Below are 24,657 nucleotides of genomic sequence, written 5' to 3' on the forward strand. Positions count from 1 at the left end.
AACAATGGATTTCAGCAATGAAACTTTATTATTTTTTTCGATATCAAACTACATAGCGCTGAATAGTGGTGACTGTTTACAAACCACCTCATGAAAATTTGCAATCTTTAGGGGGAGAAAAACGATCCAAATCGACACCACCGAACTCGAGTCAGTAGCAAGTATCCATACTGATAGACTTTCGCTTTCATATGCACTCATGTCCATAAATTAAGAATAATGCCAAAAGCCAGAAAATAATGGTTCACAAACAAAACAAACGTGACTCATTCATAAAACCCATTTATAAAGCAAAAAATAAGGATAGAAAACATCGTGTATGTTTGTCACATAATAACTACTATTCATTAAGACTACGATTTTTGTTCTCTGGAAAAATGATAAAAAAAATATTTCTTCAACAAAAATTAATTAATTATTATTCAAAACGTATCTCAACCAAACTCTGTTGGCGTCATGGATGTCAACCATACGGAACTAAGGCTCCTATACTATCAGAGCTGACCTATCAAGCAATATTGGAGCAAACAAGTTCGCAAGTTAACGTTATTTTACTATTCGTCATGTTATTACAGAGATGCCAACTACTGCGGACACGCCAAAATAATTTAAAAAACGGTTAATTACTACAAAGTAAATTTTGCAAATAGTTGATAATATTTGCTTACTTTTAAAAAAGCAAAGCATGTATTAAGTACTAAAAAGTGGTGAATTATATAAGCCAACGCATTGTTTAAAAATAGTGGTGGATTAAAATCTACTAAATTGAATTTATTAAACCAAGAATTACAATTAATAAACTACCACTTGAAAATATTTATTCGCTGTGCTTATGTTAGCTCTTTGCTCCAACAATAAATGATAAGTCGGCCTGTCTAATACAGGGGCTCTATACGGAACGTTTCTGAACAATGCGCAGCGGTAAACTGAAACTCGTGATTCCTTCTGAAAAACCATAAAGGCCCAGAAACAGCATCGACCAGAAAACAGCGTTGCTGTCACATTTGTGGCAGCAACGCTACATTTGTGCTGTCACATCTGTCTTATTTCCAGACCAATATACTTGTAAGAGGAAGCCTAACCACCTATCAACTTATGTATCTTATGAAATTATGTTACTACTGTTTCATTCCTTCTGATGTTGTTGGAAGATTATTTCATTTATGTTATAACAATATGTGTTCTTACAAAATTTCATTGTAGTTGTTGTGTAGATAATGGGATACTTAAAAGTGACGTAGTGTGGGTGTCTCGATCCTGATTAGTTGTTGATGCGAGGCATTTGCTTACGTTAGAAACTGTTCTTTCCATTCTATTTCAAGAAAGCCAAGCATCAATTCTCTTAAGTGATATAATCTATGTTCTATCACAAATATTTTTTCACAAAGATTTCAATTCTTTCACCACATATTTCTTAACACAAAAACAGGCTCAAAGGCATGTCGAACAGAAACAAACTAATTATGCATTTAAAGTTGCCAGGTACAAAAACAAAAATTTTAGCACGGTTTCGATAAATTACATTAACAAATAATAAATCTAAGTTAAGGGAAAAGCGAAAATGAGAAAGAATTATATTTCTACATATTCGAGGTGCGATATGGTGCTGTATTTCACATTAGTTAACATTCTAACTTATGTGCAAAAACTTAGCTCAACTTCAACATGTCATTTTGCTTATGACTGTCTTAGGTCACATGGGTGGGTATCCGAGATCTTGTTCTTTTTGAAGTGCAAGTACCCAATTGACCAAATCAGAAGATTTTCTTAATTTCGGTGCATAACTGAGTTGCTATTTTCCTGGTATTTCTTAATTAAATTCGAAATATAATGTTACTTAAATATTCGAAGTTCAAAAAAAGGCAATAACTGAAATTCCGAACATGACTTCCTGACTTCAAGAATTTTTATTGATTATATGAAGATACAAAAGTAAAAATTATTTAAACATAGTACGCGAAATTAAATTATTATAAATTAAGCTAATGGTTGAAAAAACACACTTGCGAGTAAAAAGGGTTTTTTAATAAATTTTATTTTGAAGCAAGCTGCACTTGGAGTACAATTTGTTTCAATGGTTTTTATAGTACAACTTACAAAAATATGAACTAAAAACTCATTTATCATTGTAAGTTAAGATTTCGATTCTTGCATTATTTAAAAAATGAATTCCACCTCTCTAAATAACCATCTGTAAAAGAAATTATAATTAATTTATACAAAAGCAGTTTCAGTATAAATTCCAAATTTTAAAATAAATTTGAATTGAATGTCTCACTGTAACGCCATAATAAGCCACATTTTTTATTAATTGAAATAACAATAATAAAATAAACAGCAACGGAACTTGATCACCATGAAAGTTGAACAAACTTTACTAACGTCTCTTGCATTTACAAATAATAGCGAATATTAAAATGAGTTTTTATTTGCTAATGCGTATAAAAATATATCATAGTAAAAGCAAAATATCAATAGATCTTGAAAACATTCCTGATAAGAATATTATCGGGTTATATATATTACTGTGAATGACTGAAATAGGTAGTTGTTGACGCCCGGTGAATGGAGACAATCACAAAGGCACTTTCGCAAATGTCCGAAATATATACTACATACCTGCCAACTTTCACTCTTTCCGAAAATGGATTTTCAGAGTGGTTGTAAAACAGTAAACGAAAAACAATCTGACTCAAAAATATATTTATGTTTTGATCCCGTTGAAATGCGCTTGCTCAAGAATTATTATGCTTTTATATATTTATTGTAATTATTTATATGTAGTGGTGGTTAAACTCATTTATAATTATCATTATAATTCAAAAGGTTAATTGGAATAACCTGAGTATTGCTACCACTTTAAATATGAAAATAAAATCTTCCGGAAAATCCGGCAGAGTTGGCAGGTGTGATACTAGGTCTAATTAAGTGTCCCTGCCAGATTTATCATAAACAGGTGTTTCTTTTAAGATTCAATGCCACTGCCGGGTACACATTTACCCTGTATACAGTAACAGTACACTGATGTTTTTTTTTAAGGTTCAGTGCTACTACTCTGTATAAATTTGCCCAGTACTCTAAACACTGATGTTTCTCCTAATCTATGCTCAGCAGATGTTCAAATATTGAATAAATATTGAAATATCATCGAATATTTAAATATGACAAATATTTCGGACATTCACCAAAGCGACTTTGTGATTGTTGACATTTACCGGTGAAAGTCGACATTCTCTTGATTTAGGTCTTTCACAGTACATATCTACACATACAGAGGTTGGTCAGAATTACGGAAACACTTCTTAACTGTTGGCACAATTTGTAAAATCATGCTTGAAGTTTCTATGCAAGACTTCATTTTTTATTCCTTCAAAATTCGCTTCGACCAAAATGAGAAAAAGACGTTAAAAGCTTCTTTCCTTTTTCCATACCTCTATAATTAAAAAAGTATTGTTATACAACTATTGAAAACCGCCGGAACAAAGATTTAAAAGTTGCTGGTATTTAAGCTAGAAAGAAATTATTAACCTCTCTCCTGAATTTGGTCGATACGAATTTATTCTGGCCAAATATGGCATCATCTCTAAAAGCTTTGAGCGTGATCATTCAAATTAAGCCAACAGTTTTTCCATGCAAAAATCTTTCAAAACATTTGCTGCAAAAAGAATGGTGATAGTTTATATGAAGTTTTTACAGAAGTGTTTCCATATTTTCCCCCAACCCCTACTTAGGTATTTATAGTTATCTAAATAAAAGAAGTAACAAATAATCGGTAAATCTGCTTGATTAAATAAACAAAAGGAATATTTCAAAATAAAATAAATTATTAAATTAATAATTATACGCAGATGAGATTTAAAATGAAAAGCAGTAAAAAATATAAAATTACAAGGTTACCAGCTTTTACTGCTTAATATTTTATAGTATGGCAGACATTTAAAACCAAAATCCATCACGATTATCTGTAACTTTCCCAGCAACATTAAAACCTTCTCTGGAAGAATCTAGATACATTTAAAGTTTATATGAATTTTTGTATTATTTACATATAGTTGCGGGAAGGTGACATTAAATCAGGACAAAGTATCATAGATAAATATAAACTTAGATCATAAAAATATAAACTTAGATATAACACTTAAAGAAATTTTTCCATAAAGAGTACAAAATTGGCAAGCCTAAAATTAATCAGTGAGACCTTGGCTACTTCGGGCAAACTAAACACGCTTTAAAATTCATTTTTAAGAAACACAACAGATGTAATGAGAATTCGAGAAAACTCTTCACATTGTTGGAATTTTGGGTATAAATTCAAACTTCACCCCACTTCACCATAACGAGTGGAAATGATTTTCCCCTGATTTGATTTTACATCTCATAGATTATCTATCAAAATAACTTATGTTTTTAAAATTATGTGTTTTAATGTTTACAAAGAAAAAAAATGCAGAATAAATAACTCTTTTTTTTCTGGACATTTGTAAATCTGATTAGAGTAAAATCGCAAATATACTTACTGTAAGAACATTTTTAAGCTAACAAGAAAAAAAAGAAAAAAAAAATTAAAGCAAAACGAAAAGAAATAAATTAGCGTAAATATAAAATTGGTCATTCCTAAGCTTTTATTTATCAGTAATAACTGCATCACGATAGCTCAGAGGAAGACACTGAACTGTCTTAGTGAAGAAATGGAGTTCGATCTCTGATGGAAACTTGAAAACCACCCATCTTCTGTTCTGTTGCGCAATTCTAACAATATCACCCCAATCATGCCCATGACCTTTTATTTTTCCTGTTGGAGTCTTAACTTCATGGCTCCCCCATCACCTCCTACATCAAGAAGACTCCACACAGTCTTTTATAAGTAGTCCGCGCAGACTGTTTAAAAAGTGAACCAGTTGTGCGCATGAACCCAAAACCTTTTATAAAAGTAATCGAGAGAAATTCACCTTATATATTTGAGAATTGAATCTGTAGTGGTTGACAAGTGAATTAGGCAAACCAGTATTATTCATATATAAAATAAATTTTTAGTCATATATTTACTACCACTTTCTTATTTTAACTATATTCTGTATTAAATGACTCGTTCAGTACAAATCACGTTATTCTAACTCAATTCAATGCTAAAATGTCAATTGTATTTGTGTATATCTTGATTCTATTCATATCTATATCAAAACTTATGACTGCATCAAATTTAAACTCCATTCAATGCTAAAATTTCAATTGTACTTTTTATATTTTAAATTAATTCACTTTTAAAACACAACTTATGATTACATCAAATTTAATCCCATTCAATACTTCAATATCAATTGTGCTTTTTATATTCATGAAAATTTCTGATTATTTTATAAATCATGACTCATATTAAATATCAATTCATGTTGAATTTATCAAGCAAATTTGCTTGATCTTCTGTTTTGCTACCTTAATGCTGCATAATTCAAAATATTTTTAATTCAACTTGTAAATACTTCATGATGGATGGGTTAGGGGCCGCTGCGCGGCCCACGCACCCAATTTTGGATTAATAAAGTGAAAGTGAAAAGTGGATATCCTTCGCAGTGATCTGATCTGATCGGACTACCAATGGAAAACCGTGTGGAGGCTTTTAGTTACAGGAGGCTTTGGCTTCCCTGACTGTTACAAAAATATATTTCTTTTAACATTATGTCGTTCATTCAGACATGACATTGTCATGAGCTATATTAAATCTCTTTTTTCCTATATAATGTTCGAACATTCTTCGGGTTCAAACATTTAACTCCGATATAATATTTGAATTTTTTTCAACTCCTATATAGTGTTCAAGCATCCTTCGACTCGCATATAATGTTCAAACATTCTTCAATTACTATATAATGTTCGAAAATTCAGGGACTTCTGTATAATGTTCGAACATTCTTTGACTCCTATATAATGTTCCTAGATTCGTCGGCTCCTATATAAGTTTGAACTTTCTTCGACTCCTAAATAATGTTCGAACTTTCTTCGATTCCTATAAAAGGTTCTTGGCTATTTACTGATGACTGTCAGCCATTCTTCGCTGAGAATGCTTCGAATCGGACCAAGGGTATCCTCATAGTAACCGTTAATAATACTGTTTCAGTTTATTGTATATTAATCTCAGGTCTGGGTTATTAACCCCTTGGGGACGGGTGATTCAGAAATGCATTCGTACAAAATCAGAATCAAGTTGCAATTAAATAAAAAACGGTAACTTAAATGTAGTCGTTACTAATTTGACAGACTTACTTTGCTTTTATTTTAATTATTGTTAGTTTAATAATATATATAATCAATGTTAATTCAAAGCATAACTAAATAGTTTTATTTTGAACAAAGTAATGGTGAATTAAATAAATCAAACAATTATAACTCCGCCCACAAATAAACTGCTAAAGAAATACTTTGATTACCAGTTTTATCTTTTCACCCTGATTGATACGGTTTTTTGCTGTCACGTATTTGTGACAGTCGGCGCGAAAGGGTTAAGGCTGTTGTTTGATTACTTGTCATTGCACGAAACATTACATTTTTTACAAATAATATGCTGCTTCCATTAATGCTCAGGGATTTAAAGAGTTACTCATGATTGTTAGGTTCAAATTAGTTTATCCTTCGTCAGCACCCTCTACTCTAATTTTGAAAATGGTTCAAGACGTCATTCGGAAGAAAAACCATGATTTGCAGAAATTCAAAGCTTTTATGATCAAATTTTTTAAAACATAAAATTGCATGCCAACGCTGCCTTATCTGTGACAATGAAAAATTACAAATATTTAGAATACTGATTTTGGCAATCTTCTTCTAGTTGGAAAAATCTCGCCTAATTGGCGATATTTTTTTTTTAAAAAAAAAAGCTTTAAAGTAAATAAGTAATTTGCTCTTCCTAAATCCCAAATAAATCCTTATGATAAGACGATATATACAATTTGAAATTTAAACTTTGTACCTTAAATGTAAAGCATGTAAATTGTGATTTTTTATAATACTTTTCTTTTTTAGTATTACTTATCTGGCTATTTTTTCGCGAAAGAGTTCCAAAAATTTCCGTTAAGTGGTCTCGACGAGGTGGGAAAATTGGAATTGGATGGCCCACGTGATTCGAATGAGTGATGACAATACAATTAAAAAGATACTGCTTTTTAGACCCACTGGAACAAGAAAGCGGGGAAAGCAGCTGTTGAGATGGGCTGACTCAGTGGAGTCTGAATTTCTCGCAATTAATGAAAAGAATTGGAGATAAAAGATAAATCGAAAGTTGTCGTAGAGAAATCTTCAGAGGAAGGAATTGGCTCACATTGGTCTGTTGAAACACTGTTTGGTCAACTATAATGATAATGATGGTCTCGTCGGACGAAAAGAGAGATTCTACTTCCTCCATGTTACCTCACGAAGAATTGTTTCCTTACGTAATTAGAAATTAAATAATATTTCAAAATACCTTATTGTCAAATGTGACAGTTGAAATATAAATTTTTCAAGAGATTTAAAACAAGTTTTCCTTAAGTCTTACGAAGTTGAGGAATTTTCTTCTATTTATCTTTTAGAATTTTTGAAGCTAAAGTTTCAAATTAGGAATGGTTTATAGTTTAGTTAAACCCTGAAAACTATAGTTTTCAGGATTTACCTCGGTTCTAAACATTCTTTTTATTGCATTTATATTTCAGGACTTTCTAAGTCCGACAAAGACGAGGCATTCATTTCTGAGCTATGCCTGGTGTTTAACACTAGGTTTACGGGACGCGCCATTTTGACGCATTTCGAATTTTATAAGGAAAATTGCAAAACCCGTTTGTATTTTTATTTTATCTCCTGTAATGACTTTTATCCATTGATCGTGGTAAATATACATTGAAGTCTATTTTCTTCAAAAGCGTTAAGATATTGAAATTCTCTTTGCGGTATACCTATCTCCATCTATACGCCAACTTGACGCGATCGTTATTTAGACAAAATTGTGAGTAAACATGAAAACATCACATCAATAATAAATAGGAATGTACCAACAATACTTCGACCCGTTATCCGATATCGTTATCTCAAATGAAACAAGCGATAAGCAACTGTTGCCGATAAGCAATAATAGAAAGAACAAACGCAGAATGTCAAGATACCTTAGAGTAGGCATAAAAACCATTTATTTGGTTCAATTTACTTTTCAATTTTGTATTTTTTTACTGAATGAGTAGTAACAACTATCACTTTGAAAACCAAAATTTTCGGTAAACCGTTACCAAAACATAAAATTTACCAAATTAATGATTAAAATACCGTATATATAATTTTTTTTCAACTAAAATTATGTTGTTGGTCCTTTTACCAGAAATGTCATTACTATGCGGAAAGGTAATTTTACCAGAATTTTTTCTCGGTGCACAAATTCATTACAATGCCATTCAAGCATGTCCTTTAACTCCACTATAAACACATTTTTCTTATTTTTTTTATAAGCCGATTAACAGAGATAGTGGAAAAGAACTATTATGCGATGAAAATAATCTACAATTTGAAAGATTTATTCAGCCTGAAATTTTAATAATGTTTAAATTATTCTAATTGAAGTCATCCCTCAAATACCGCGAAACAGATTACCAAAGAATCAAAAAAGAATATCAAATTGATATTTAGTTCCGAGTCTTTTTAATTTTATTTGCCTCAAATCTATTTCGAATAAAATTTAAAGAGGAATAATATAAGAAATGCAGGTAACAGCTTTAATAAAATATTTAAATATGCGTTTAGAATAAATAAAAAAATGCAACTTGCTGAAAATACCTTTTTATTTCAGGTAATCAGTAATTGAACTGATTTTATTAATGAGTTTTAACTTTACTCGATCAGATAGAATTAATTAAGGGAAATCAATTTACTAATTAATATAAAACCAAGCGTGAAAGTTTGCAGAAATTTATTGATATTTTAATTAATAATTAAAATGCTTTTGATTACTTTTCCGTGAGCATTTTAATCATGTTCTATGAATTAAATAGGATTTAAATTTTTTGTATTTATATAAAATAAAAGGAAAAACAATAAAACAAAGAACAAGATTAATTTTAAAAATGCGGTTTAAACCAACCATATGTGGCGCAATGAATCGATTGATAATATGTCTTCCGTCAAAAGTTCCATGCATATATTATTTGGGTCTTTTTTTTTATTGTTTAAAAAGTATTGTAGTAGCATGCTGATTTTTACACCATTTTAGTATAAAATGACAAAATTTAAAATTCGAATCACATTGGTCGAATAGTTCTCTTGAAATTAAGATTTGAAAATAGAAATGGAAAAATTTGGAATTTCAGCGCTCAGCTAATCGATTGAAATTTTGGATTTTCTCCATAAATTATTCATTAGTAGCAATTTATTAGTAGAGATCCAGTTAAAGAAATCTAGAACATGATGTAAATATTTCTCTGTTATGCAATATAGAATATTTCAATTATTAATATACCAAATAATAAATATAATAAAATCGCTCTATATATTAAAAAATCGTGAGTACCGCTCACGCCAACTCCGCTGTTTGGGGTGCTCAACTTAACGTTGTATTAGTGTGCAAACACTATTAGACTTAGAAGTATTACTGAAATGAGGTGAACCGGGCTCGAATCCCAGCGATGGCTGGTCGATACGATTCCGCATACGGCTTGCACCCACCACAGTGCTGACGTTAAATATCCGCTGCAGATCATGNATTATTATGCTTTTATATATTTATTGTAATTATTTATATGTAGTGGTGGTTAAACTCATTTATAATTATCATTATAATTCAAAAGGTTAATTGGAATAACCTGAGTATTGCTACCACTTTAAATATGAAAATAAAATCTTCCGGAAAATCCGGCAGAGTTGGCAGGTATGATACTAGGTCTAATTAAGTGTCCCTGCCAGATTTATCATAAACTGGTGTTTCTTTTAAGATTCAATGCCACTGCCGGGTACACATTTGCCCTGTATACAGTACACTGATGTTTTTTTTTAAGGTTCAGTGCCACTACTCTGTATAAATTTGCCCAGTACTCTAAACACTGATGTTTCTCCTAATCTATGCTCAGCAGATGTTCAAATATTGAATAAATATTGAAATATCATCGAATATTTAAATATGACAAATATTTCGGACATTCACCAAAGCGACTTTGTGATTGTTGACATTTACCGGTGAAAGTCGACATTCTCTTGATTTCGGTCTTTCACGGTACATATCTACACATACAGAGGTTGGTCAGAATTACGGAAACACTTCTTAACTGTTGGCACAATTTGTAAAATCATGCTTGAAGCTTTTATGTAAGACTTCATTTTTTATTCCTTTAAAATTCGCTTCGACCAAAATGGGAGAAAGACGTTAAAAGCTTCTTTCCTTCTTCCATACCGCTATAATTAAAAAAGTATTGTTATACAAGTATTGAAATCCGGAACAATGATTTAAAAATTGCTGGTATTTAAGCTAGCAAGAAATTATTAAACTCTCTCCTGAATTTGGTCGATCAAATTTGTCTGGCCAAATATGGCATCATCTCTAAAAGCTTTGAGCATGATCATTCAAATTTAGACAACAGTTTTTCCATGCAAAAACCTTTCAAAACATTTGCTACAAAAAGAATGGTGATTGTTTATATCAAGTTTGTATAGAAGTGTTTCCTTATTTTTCCCCAACCACTGTACTTAGGTATTTATAGTTATCTAAATAAAAGAAATAACAAATAATCGGTAAATCTGCTTGATTAAATAAACAAAAGGAATATTTTAAAATAAAATAAATTATTAAATTCATAATTATGCGCAGATGAGATTTAAAACGAAAAACAGTAAAAAATATAAAATTACAAGGTTACCAACTTTTACTGCTTAATATTTTATAGTAGAGCAGACATTTAAAACCGAAATCTTTCGCGATTATCTGTAAATTTCCCTACAACATAAAAACCTTCTCTGGAAGAATCTAGAAACAATTAAAGTTTATGAATTTTTGAATTATTTACATATAGTTGGTGGAAGGTAACATTAAATCTAATTTACAAGACGAAGAATCATAGATAAATATAAACTTAGATCATAAAAATATAAACTTAGATATAACACTTGAAGAAATTTTTCCATAAAGAGTACAAAATTGGCAAGCCTGAAATTAAACAGTGAGACCTTGACTACTTCGGGCAAACTAAACACGCTTTAAAATTCATTTTTAAGAAACACAACAGATGTATCGAGAATTCCAGAAAACTCTTCACATTGTTCAAATTTTGGGCATAAATTCAAACTTCACCCCACTTCACCATAACGAGTGGAAATGATTTCGCCCAGATTTCATTTTACATCGCATAGATTATCTATCAAAATAACTTATTTATGTTTTTAAAATTATGTGTTTTAAAGTTTGCAGCAAAAATTACAGAATAAATAACTCTTCTTTTTTTTCTGGACATTTGTAATTCTCATTAGAGTAAAATCGCAAATATACTTACTGCAAGAACATTTTTAAGCTAACAAAAAAAAAACAAAATTAAAACAAAACAAAAAGAAATAAATTAGCGTAAAGATAAAATTGTTCATTCCTAAGCTTTTATTAATCAGTAATAACTACATCACGATAGCTCGGAGGAGGATATTGAAGTCTTAGTGAAGAAATGGAGTTCGATCACTGATGGAAGCTTGAAAACCACCCATCTTCTGTTCTGTTGCGCAATGCTAACAATATCACCACCATCTTGCCCATTACCATTTTTTTTCCCTGTTGGAGCCTTAACTTCATGGCTCCCCCATCAGCTCCTACATCAAGAAGCCTCCACACGGTCTTTTATAAGTAGTCCGCGAAGACTGTTTAAAAAATGAACCAGTTGTGCGCATGAACCCAAAACCTTTTATAAAAGTAATTGAGAGAAATTTATCTCATATATTTGAGAACTGAATCTGTAGTGGTTGACAAGTGAATAAGGCAAACCAGTATTATTCATAAACAAAATAAATTTTTAGTCATATATTTACTACCACTTTCTTATTTTAACTAGATTCTGTATTAAATGACTCGTTCAGTACGTGGATATCCTTCACAGTGGTCTGTTCGGAATATCTATGAAAAACCGTGTGGAGGCTTTCAGTTGTAGGAGGCGTTGGCTCCTCTGACTGTTACAGATATATATTTCTTTTAACACTATGTCGTTCATTCAGACATGACATTGCCATAAACTATATTAAATCTCCTTTTTCCTATATAATGTTCGAACATTCTTCGGGTTCAAACATTTAACTCCTATATAATGTTTGAATTTTTTTCAACTCCTTTATAATGTTCAAATATTCTTCGACTCGCATATAATGTTCAAACATTCTTCAATTACTATATAATGTTCGAAAATTCAGGGACTTCTGTATAATGTTCGAACATTCTTTGACTCCTATATAATGTTCCTAGATTCGTCGGCTCCTATATAAGTTTGAACTTTCTTCGACTCCTAAATAATGTTCGAACTTTCTTCGATTCCTATAAAAGGTTCTTTGGCTATTTACTGATGACTGTCAGCCATTCTTCGCCGAGAATGCTTTGAATCGGACCAAGGGTATCCTCATAGTAATCATTAATAATATTGTTTCACTTTATTGTATATTAATCTCAGATCTGGGTTATTAAGGCTGTTGTTTGAAGACTTGTCATTGCACGAAACATTACATTCTTTACAAATAATATGCTGCTTCCATTAATGCTCAGGGATTTAAAGAGTTACTCATGATTGTTAGGTTCAAATTAGTTTATCCTTCGTCAGCGCCCTATACTCTAATTTCGAAAATGGTTCAAGACGTCATTCGGAAGAAAAACCATGATTTGCAGAAATTTAAAGCCTTTATGATCAAATGCCAACGCTGCCTTATCTGTGATAATGAAAAATTGCAAATATTTAGAATACTGATTTTGGCAATCTTCTTCTAGTTGGAAAAATCTCGCCTAATTGGCGATATTTTTTTTTTTAAAAAAAAAGCTTTAAAGTAAATAAGTAATTTGCTCTTCCTAAATCCCAAATAAATCCTTATGATAAGACGATATATACAATTTGAAATTTAAACTTTGTACCTTAAGTGTAAAGCATATGAATTGTGATTTTTTATAATACTTTTCATTTTTGGTATTACTTATCTGGCTTCTTTTTCGCGAAAGAGTTCCAAAAAATTCCGTTCAGTGGTCACGACGAGGTGGGAAAATTGGAATTGGATGACCCAAGTGATTCGAATGAGTGATGACAATACAATTTAAAAGATACTGCTTTTTAGACCCACTGGAACAGGAAAGCGGGGAAAGCCGCTGATGAGATGGGCTGACTCAGTAGAGTCTGATTTTCTAGCTATTAATGAAAAGAATTGAAGATCAAAGATGAATCGAAAGTCGTCGTGGAGAAATCTTCAGAGGAAGGCATTGGCTCACACTGGGCTGTTTGGTCAACTATAATGATAATGATGATGATGGTCTCGTCGTACGAAAAGAGAGATTCTACTTCCTTCATGTTACCTCACGAAGAATTGTTTCCTTACATATTTAGAAATTAAATAATATTTCAAAATACCTTATTATTAAATGTGAAAGTTGAAATATAAATTTTTCAAGAGATTTAAAACAAGTTTTCCTTAAGTCTTACGAAGTTGAGGAATTTTCTTCTATTTATCTTTTAGAATTTTTGAAGCTATAGTTTCAAATTAGGAATGGTTTATAGTTTAGTTGAACCCTGAAAACTATAGTTTTCAGGATTTGCCTCAGTTCTAAACTTTCTTTTTATTGCATTTATAATTCAGGACTTTCTAAGTCCGACAAAGACGAGGCATTCACTTCTGAGCTATGCCTGGAGTTTAACACTAGGTTTACGGGACGCGCCATTTTGACGCATTTCGAATTTTATAAGGAAAATTGCAAAACCCGTTTGTATTTTTATTTTATCTCCTGTAATGACTTTTATCCATTGATCGTGGTAAATATACATTGAAGTCTATTTTCTTCAAAAGCGTTAAGATATTGAAATTCTCTTTGCGGTATACCTATCTCCATCTATACGCCAACTTGACGCGATCGTTATTTAGACAAAATTGTGAGTAAACATGAAAACATCACATCAATAATAAATAGGAATGTACCAACAATACTTCGACCCGTTATCCGATATCGTTATCTCAAATGAAACAAGCGATAAGCAACTGTTGCCGATAAGCAATAATAGAAAGAACAAACGCAGAATGTCAATTGATGTCAGAGTGTCAAATTTTGAAGGTTTCAGTTGCTTAGTTCGAGTATTGAAAAATAAAATACTAGAATATTTCTTAAATACTATATAAAAGAACTATAGAAAGATATGTCTATAAAAGAACTCCGGGGTTTTGGGGCAAAATATTTTAATGAAATAAAAAACAAACATACATGTTTTATACATGACTGAAAAGCTTACATTTTCAAATTTTTTAACACTTAGTAAAGTTCTATATGAGCCCCGTTAGTGGCACGGCAGACGTCTAAACGGTGTTCTACCTTTTCCCATGTCCTGGCGAGCATGTCTGGGGGGACGGTTGCCACACAATTGACTATTCGTTCCCTGAGATGTTGAACATCACGAATTTTCTCTGCACTTTGTACGGTAACTAAATACTTCGTTTCNGGGATCCTTGGAGGCCATGGAATAGGTCCCTCCCTTCCGATCCACCTGTTGCCGAGCATAGCGTCCAATGCCTCACGCACATGTAAACAAAAGTCCCAATTGGTATGAGTAAAACTTTTTGAGCTACTCTTTTCAGAGAAATCGACCAAATTTTGCTATCTTTTATAGTTAGTGAGATAGGAATTTTTAAAACCCCGGAGTTCTTTTATAGACACCCTGTATATATCTCATACTTTCATTTCTTATAGTTTATAATTGCTTTCTAAGTGCTGAGATGTCAACTGCTCCGGTCAAGATAAGATAATTAAAAAAAAACAAAACGGTGCATAACTACTAAGTAAAATTTGCAAATATAAAGTGGTGAATAAGGCTACGAATCTTATTATATAAAACGCTAATACGTACGTATGTATGTATTGAGGCGACGTGACATCACACATCATATTCTGCATTAATTGTTTTTATAATTATTTAATAACTTTAAGTTTGTTTTAACTACAACTTTAATTCCTACTTTTTAGAATTGCTTTTTAATGTTGTTCTATTATTATATCTTTTCTTATTCGCATCTTAAATATTTGATGCCGCATTTAAACTAAACGAATTATGTATAAATTGTAAATAAATGTAAATATTAATTATTTAAAGTGTTTATTCTTCAAACCATTCATTACGCTTCACTGGTGACTTTCGGACGTGATTTTGATAACTCAATTGCAACCTTCGAAAAAGCTATGCCTAATANATAAGTACAATACTATGTCTTTGATGATAAAATACTATGTCTTTGATGATAATATATTATGTCTTTGTGCTAGAACATTGTGTTCATTGGCGAGCGAGCGCAGCGAGCCATGGTTCACGGCGTGAACCACATAGGATTGCGTAGCAATTCTCGGGGGTTGGCGAGCGTTAGCGAGCAGGGGGATTGAGCATCCTAGTTATTTAGAAATAGTGGTGGATAAAAATCTACTAGATTGAATTTATTAAACTAAGAATCACAATTGATGAACTACCACTTTAAAATGTATATTTGCTGTCGGGAGCAAGTTGGCATCTCTGTAATGTATTCGTTCATGCGTCAATTTGACGCGTGTTCTTAGAGATAGGTATATAAGAAACGTCCATAAACCTAGTGTTAAAGACTAGTGTTCATGCATCTTTTAACTCTTATAAAGTCGGGGCATTTAATTTTTGTGATTATTTATGTAGAGGCTTCAAATCATATTCATGATTTGTCCAAGTTCAGGAGTTTCAACATAAATTTTCATGGTTTTGTTATTAGCTTTTTCGATGTAAATGTTACCGTTAAAGTGCTGATTCAGTTTTTTCTTAGAATAAGTAGGTATTTCAAGAAATAACTGGAGAAATCAGTTAAATCATCACCTCCTACATCAGATAACCTCCACACGGTCTTTTTAGAAGTAGCTTGCGCAGCCTTTTCAAAAAGTGAACCAGTCGTGCGCATGAATCCAAATTCTTTTTTAAAATTAATCGAGAGAAATTTATGATACATATTTGATAATTGAATCTGTAGTGGTTGACAAGTGAATGAGACAAACCTATCATATTCATAAATAAAACTAACTTTAAGACATATATTTGCTACCACTTTCTTATTTTTACTATATTTTGCATTAAATGGCTCTTTCATGAGCTGGTTTACCTATATAAGGGACTAATCAGACAACTTATTAGAAACCGCGTGGAGGCATTTCTTACTTTAACTAGTTATTCTATGATATAACTCATTATAGACCGTTAAAATGGAAAAAAAGACAATTTCACAGTTATTTTATAAATTAATTGATTATAAATAGCTGAAATATTTCTCGAAAAATACATTTTATCCCCATTGCGAAAGATTAATTGATAAATAAGAAGGAAAAGCAGATGATGTAATTTATTATTGATCATATTAATAACAACGTCTAAAAGCAACGGAATAAAGCATACACACGTCATTGCAAAGCAGCAATAAACGGTTTAAAACGGACTAAAGATAGCTAGAACCTGTTCAAAGAACTTTCAAGTGACGTGTTGCATACTTTAACGATCTCGTTAATCTAGTTAAATTGTAGAATTCAATAATTTTATAAACCTTAACTGACTTGTGTAGCTTTTTCAAGAAATGCCAAGTTATTCTATGAAATAACGGAATTCACACTTTAACGGAAACATACGTAAATATGATATTTTTATTTATTTTTTATTTTTTTCAGAAATTAGCATCTCAGCAATTACTCACCCCGTGAACAACTTCCTGTAAAGAATATGAAAAATTATTAAAAAGTTTTCAAAACATTTTTTTAATCAAACTTTATAAAAATTGAACGATATAGGCGTTGCTTACAGTGAGTCAATACGACGTTTTTCTCTGAAAAACTTCGTTCTAATGGTCGAATTTTAACGTACTAAAGCTGATCTTTATGATTCAAAATTCCGCAAGTTAAGTTCGAATTGGAAAAAAATATATTTTTAAAATTAAACTTGACTAATATTTGAATTAAAACAGAAGTGTAAATTTGAAACAGAAAATGTAGATTATAATTGAAATGAAATCAATCTACCTAAGCAGGTACTTACATGTAGCATTTGACCAACATGAACTCGTATCTGTAAAAAAAGTGAAGAAAAAGAATTGTTTCATTATTTCTAAAATGCGATATTATATTTTATCTTTTAAATTCGAAAAAAATATAATAAGTGTTTTGAATTAGAAAAAATACACGAATTTGAACTCCTGAAGTACTTTATTTTATTCCAATTTTACTCTTAAACAATTATGTAGTGAACTGTACTCATAAACAATTCTGTACAACAAATTGGTCATAATTTTTCTTTTTGTTTTTAAATATGTTTAATAAAATTCTATTTCTAAAAGTATAAGGGTTCAAGTATCGAAATTCTCCAAGTATTTCACAAATATTTAAAGTGTTTTTTTATGAATAAAGAATCTTTAATATAGACAGTAAATTAGCTATTAATATAGTCAGTATATGTAGCTAGTAAGTATTAGCCAGTAAACTAGCCAAATATCGAAAGTCTTCGTCAAATGCAATTCTTAACAATTTTCTAGGATTATTTTTTTCCATAGAAAACTATTTGACGGCAGTTTGTTTTAGGCTTATATTATTTGCACTCAATTGAAATTGGTTATGCGTCGCAGCAACCGAAAATTACTGAAAATAGAAATGAATAGAAAATACTGCTTTGTTTAGAAAAATTAATTTTGGCGTAATTTTGAGGATCGAGTTAAATGTATATTTTTCTTTCCTGTGAAAAAAAATCTTTTGCCAATATTTTCGCCAAATACAATTTTATTTTCTAAATTTACAATTTTAAATCATTAGAAGGGATGGCGAATGCTTAGCGCGGGCCCTGCTATGCAATTATTTCTTGGACAGGTGATTAAAAAAATTTAAATATAAAGTATTTTAAACATAAATAAAAATGTTTTTTTTTTACATATTTGTCGAAATTTTAAGGATTCGGTGTAAGGACTAATAATAACTTAATTTAAAAAAAAAAAAAGCTGCGAATATTTGATTTGAATACACAACTTTTTCTACGACAGGAGATTTAAATTTCGAAGAAAAAAAAGTTGAAATCGCCCCCCCCCCCAATGTAAAACTCACTCCTTTTAAACGTTTTGCAACCACTATTCTTCAAACAACAAAGCGTTGATCTATGGCAATTCCCTTTGAATGCAATGAGATTACACTTGCTTATGTCCTGCATGCTACATATTTTCAATTGAAATATGTTTCGGAAAAAACAGAAAGCTGCATTAATGAATGTTTTCTGGCAATTAAAAAAAAGGCATTTTGCCAAACACGGAGAAGTATAGGAGATTTTAAAAATTATTTCAATATTTATTTTCCTTAATTATATTGATCATAAAAAGTATCTCATTTCCTAATTATAATAACCCATAAATATATTGTTAACCTTAAATGCATGAATTTTACTGCGAGACTAGAAAAAAAATTGTTACAAAATTTATTTGAAATTTAAGCAGTCTCATGTTTTTTCTCTTCTTTTTAATCTTCAAGCAAAAGGTTACAAGATTTACACCTAACTTAAGTACGCGGCGTGATAAAAAAAATGTCAACAGAAAATTTCAGTTTTACGTTTATCATTATCAGAAATGACACAGGCGACTAAAAATGTAAAAAGTAGTGGAAACTCAATTCATTTTTCTATATTTATAATCACTTCATTTGTTCAATCGTAACTACCACTCTGACTTACGTATCAAGTCATTCATATTTAAATAAAAAATAATTTTAAAAGTTAATTACTTACATAAGCCTCTAAACCAGTGGTTACCAACAGTCGACCCGAGAGCCGCGTCCGGCCCGCCAATTAAAATATATTAGTTGTCATTTTTTTTAGGACAATTTTCCTAAAAAATCTATACAATTTTTAAATACTTTAAAGTTTTTTATCTTAACGATTTGATATTTGTTGCACATTAATTGTTTAATACATAGGTGCACAATTAAAGTTATTGTTGCCAGAATTTTTTAATATGCAATTAAATATTTTTAAAAATCTACTTCTATTTCAATTTGTAATTCAATACTTTTGTTTTGTACAGCTTGATAAAATCTGACAGTAATATTTAATGTTCCTTCAAACATAAAAGAGTCCTATATAAAATTTTGATAAAGTTGCTGCCCTCCATTTGACTGGCGTTTTTAATTGCGGCCCTCGGCCTCATATAAGTTGGAAACCCCTGTCTTATTATATAATCCCCTCTCTTATTATATATTATTCAATTTCGAGGAAGGGGCAGGTAGCCGTTAGGGTTAGAGGTATCTTAGTGATCTCTTTCAATAGTAAACTGCAAAAACAATATGCGAGCAAAAGTTGCTAATTTTATTATCGTTTAGCACGTTGAAAGCCACGCTAATTTTACATGGCTTGCCCGTCTGGCCAAACTGTAAATAACTACAAACTAAATTTGCAAATTTTGCAGACTTTGCTACCTTTTTAATGGGTTTAGCATGACATATCTAAAGGAAGTGGTTAATTATATAAGCCTGCAAATTGTTTAGAAATAGTGGTGGATAAAAATCTATTAAATTGAATTAATTAAACCAAGAATGGCAATTAATAAACTACCACTTGAAAATATTTATTCGCTATCCGGAGCAAGTTGGCATCTCTGTGTAAATAAATAAAACTATTTTTCTGTGTTCTATAGTGCATTAATTTCTTCAAACCATTTTAGTAACGATAATAATATAAAAATATTAAACATTTTCTCGAATTACGTGTTTCTAATAATCTCGGCTTCGTCGTTCACCGGTGAAATCATGTGGCACTACGAACAAACTCAAGGTCGGTCACCGGTGACCCCCGTGGCAGTACGAACAAACTCAAGGTCGGTCACCGGTGACCCCCCGTGGCGCTACGAACAAACTCAGGGTCGGTCACCGGTGACCCCCATGGCATTTAACGTGTTAATAAAGTTTTTAATTTTCAGTCGCCTATGAAAACACTGCATTATAATTAATATCATTTTTGATATAAACTTAGTTTACCATGATTTCGACCACCACTATATGTAAAGGCCTGGTTTCTTAGGACAGGACGCCGTCAGCTGGAAATCAGCGCTAACCTCTGATTGGTCCATTTGTGAGTTTGATAGTATACGTCATCGAACGCTCATCTTGAACTACAATTGCCGTCCAACTCAACTGCAGTTGGATTACAACGTGACGTTAACCACAGAAGCAATGGCGGACAACATCCAACAGCACATTGAAATCAGCCAAGATTTTGATNTATATATATATATATATATATATATATATATATATATATATATATATATATATATATATATATATATATATATATATATATATATATATATATATATATATATATATATATATATATATATATATATATATATATATATATATATATATATATATATATATATATATATATATATATATATATATATATATATATATATATATATATATATATATATATATATATATATATATATATATATATATATATATATATATATATATATATATATATATATATATATATATATATATATATATATATATATATATATATATATATATATATATATATATATATATATATATATATATATATATATATATATATATATATATATATATATATATATATATATATATATATATATATATATATATATATATATATATATATATATATATATATATATATATATATATATATATATATATATATATATATATATATATATATATATATATATATATATATATATATATATATATATATATATATATATATATATATATATATATATATATATATATATATATATATATATATATATATATATATATATATATATATATATATATATATATATATATATATATATATATATATATATATATATATATATATATATATATATATATATATATATATATATATATATATATATATATATATATATATATATATATATATATATATATATATATATATATATATATATATATATATATATATATATATATATATATATATATATATATATATATATATATATATATATATATATATATATATATATATATATATATATATATATATATATATATATATATATATATATATATATATATATATATATATATATATATATATATATATATATATATATATATATATATATATATATATATATATATATATATATATATATATATATATATATATATATATATATATATATATATATATATATATATATATATATATATATATATATATATATATATATATATATATATATATATATATATATATATATATATATATATATATATATATATATATATATATATATATATATATATATATATATATATATATATATATATATATATATATATATATATATATATATATATATATATATATATATATATATATATATATATATATATATATATATATATATATATATATATATATATATATATATATATATATATATATATATATATATATATATATATATATATATATATATATATATATATATATATATATATATATATATATATATATATATATATATATATATATATATATATATATATATATATATATATATATATATATATATATATATATATATATATATATATATATATATATATATATATATATATATATATATATATATATATATATATATATATATATATATATATATATATATATATATATATATATATATATATATATATATATATATATATATATATATATATATATATATATATATATATATATATATATATATATATATATATATATATATATATATATATATATATATATATATATATATATATATATATATATATATATATATATATATATATATATATATATATATATATATATATATATATATATATATATATATATATATATATATATATATATATATATATATATATATATATATATATATATATATATATATATATATATATATATATATATATATATATATATATATATATATATATATATATATATATATATATATATATATATATATATATATATATATATATATATATATATATATATATATATATATATATATATATATATATATATATATATATATATATATATATATATATATATATATATATATATATATATATATATATATATATATATATATATATATATATATATATATATATATATATATATATATATATATATATATATATATATATATATATATATATATATATATATATATATATATATATATATATATATATATATATATATATATATATATATATATATATATATATATATATATATATATATATATATATATATATATATATATATATATATATATATATATATATATATATATATATATATATATATATATATATATATATATATATATATATATATATATATATATATATATATATATATATATATATATATATATATATATATATATATATATATATATATATATATATATATATATATATATATATATTATTACACACACATATATATATATATATATATATATATATATATATATATATAACACTTTTGCCAAATAGGGATTTCTTATTTTTATAATTGTAAGGATTTTATGCCTAGAAAGTATAAGTTTTTGTTTATACCTATTTACACATCTAACAATCATGTCCTAACCTGGAAGTTCTAGTCTACACAAGGTTAGTATAGGACATACCTATTTAAGCGTTTGACAAAGCTATTTGCTTTTTTGTTCAAAAGATTTCTAATACATATGTAAAAATCAGAAATTATTTATTTATAAAGTAAATTTTCATGTATGGACTATTAATTGTTTTGTTTTTAAACACTTTATTTACATTATATTTTGGTTATAAGTGGTATTATTTGTGACATAATTTTGATTCAAATATTTTACAGCTTATAAAGTATGTGCGCAGTATTATTTTATAAAGTATCAGGTATAAAAGTATCTGGACTAATATAATTGTTTTTATTTATTTTTGCTTAATTTTTGTATGATCGATAGATCATGTAAAGCTAAACACAAATGGCCAATTTTCTATTTTCCAATTTTTTCTCTCTAAAAAACACCTCGAACTTACTGCATTGTTCAACTTTCAATTGATTTATTTATCTATTATAGGATTATTCCTTTCTAGATTATTGTTTTTCAGCTTTTTCAATATTGTGAATATTATTGAATAAATTGCAAAATAATCAATGTTAAATCCATAAATAGAAAAAGTCAGTGACAACACTAAAAAAATATTACAACTTGTCCATTTTATTGATTTTGATATTTTTAGTTTGATATTTAAATTTTTTTATCATTAAATGCATAAAGTTTTAAGCAATTTAATAATACTCGCAGGGAAAATCAAAATAATCTTAGTAATAATACTTCCTAGAATATAGAGCCTGCACATACTTCGTCTCGTAAACGCAAAACGGAAGATTTCCATGGTCTGTTCTGGTTTTTAAATAAATTGTTATTATTTACTCTATTTTAACCATACAAACTCAAAAATATTATAAATTTTCATTTCAAAAGAACAATAAGCTGGATTCAACTGAAAATTTAAATTATCAGTCCTTACCTCTAGAAAACCTGAAATGTATAGTAAACTTTTAAAATTATGCATAGACCAAACGAAAATAAATCCATTTTATAACGGTATTAATAAAATTCTGTTATCTAAAAAAATTTCATGTTAATTTTCCTTAAGATTTAATTTTTAAATTTATTGTAGCAAAGTTTTAACAGTTATTCCAGACAGCAGTTAACTACGCTTTTTGCAAAATATTTTATAGAGTGGTACACAATTGAAATCTAAAACTTACGGAATTTATGATAATTTCGCAGACACTTTAACACGTTCACGCCGGGAAAAGTGAAAATACTGGTAGACGAACTATTTCAATATTAGATAATAATCGGGAGGAATTAATCTATTCTCAACAATAACGATTCTCAGTAAGGAAATTTATCACGGCGAAGAAGCAATTCCATATAAAATTTGCATCCGTTAAAAACAATTGGTTGTTATAGATTTTTACTGCTCCCGGAAAAAAAGTAAAAAATGAAATTTATTGTTACCAGTTTTTACTCCGGTGCGCTGCCAAGATGAGACAATCTAGCATGACCCACCGTTGGGTCACCCCGGCGTGAACGTGTTAAAGGCCTCACCACAAGAGGTTGAGAGTGAAATCGCATTTAACCCTTTCTAAGGCCGTGGTACCAATACCAATACTTACCAATAATTTTTAATGTCCATTAAGAATTTTTCTACCACTTTTAATTTAGGTTTTCATTCGTTAATAACTTCAGCTTTCTTGAAATGCGTTTGAACAGAATTGGTAACCATTTAAAAGTTTAGGAAAACTTATAAAATACATAATTGGG

At 27.9% G+C, this 24,657-nt stretch overlaps 1 protein-coding gene across 1 annotated transcript in view; it reads right to left on the bottom strand.

Moving 5' to 3' along the window:
* Positions 1–2,014: 2,014 nt before the first annotated feature.
* LOC122272244 (uncharacterized) overlaps positions 2,015–24,657 on the bottom strand; it is a gene marked incomplete in the record, with an annotated part of 37,688 nt that continues 15,045 nt past the window's right edge. The window contains 4 exon segments of the mRNA XM_043055668.2: positions 2,015–2,191; positions 11,487–11,504; positions 16,900–16,914; positions 17,238–17,266. Coding sequence (XP_042911602.2) covers positions 2,180–2,191; positions 11,487–11,504; positions 16,900–16,914; positions 17,238–17,266 — 74 coding nt within the window.

Source organism: Parasteatoda tepidariorum, chromosome 9 (assembly GCF_043381705.1).
Source record: "Parasteatoda tepidariorum isolate YZ-2023 chromosome 9, CAS_Ptep_4.0, whole genome shotgun sequence".
NCBI classification, from domain to species: domain Eukaryota; kingdom Metazoa; phylum Arthropoda; class Arachnida; order Araneae; family Theridiidae; genus Parasteatoda; species Parasteatoda tepidariorum.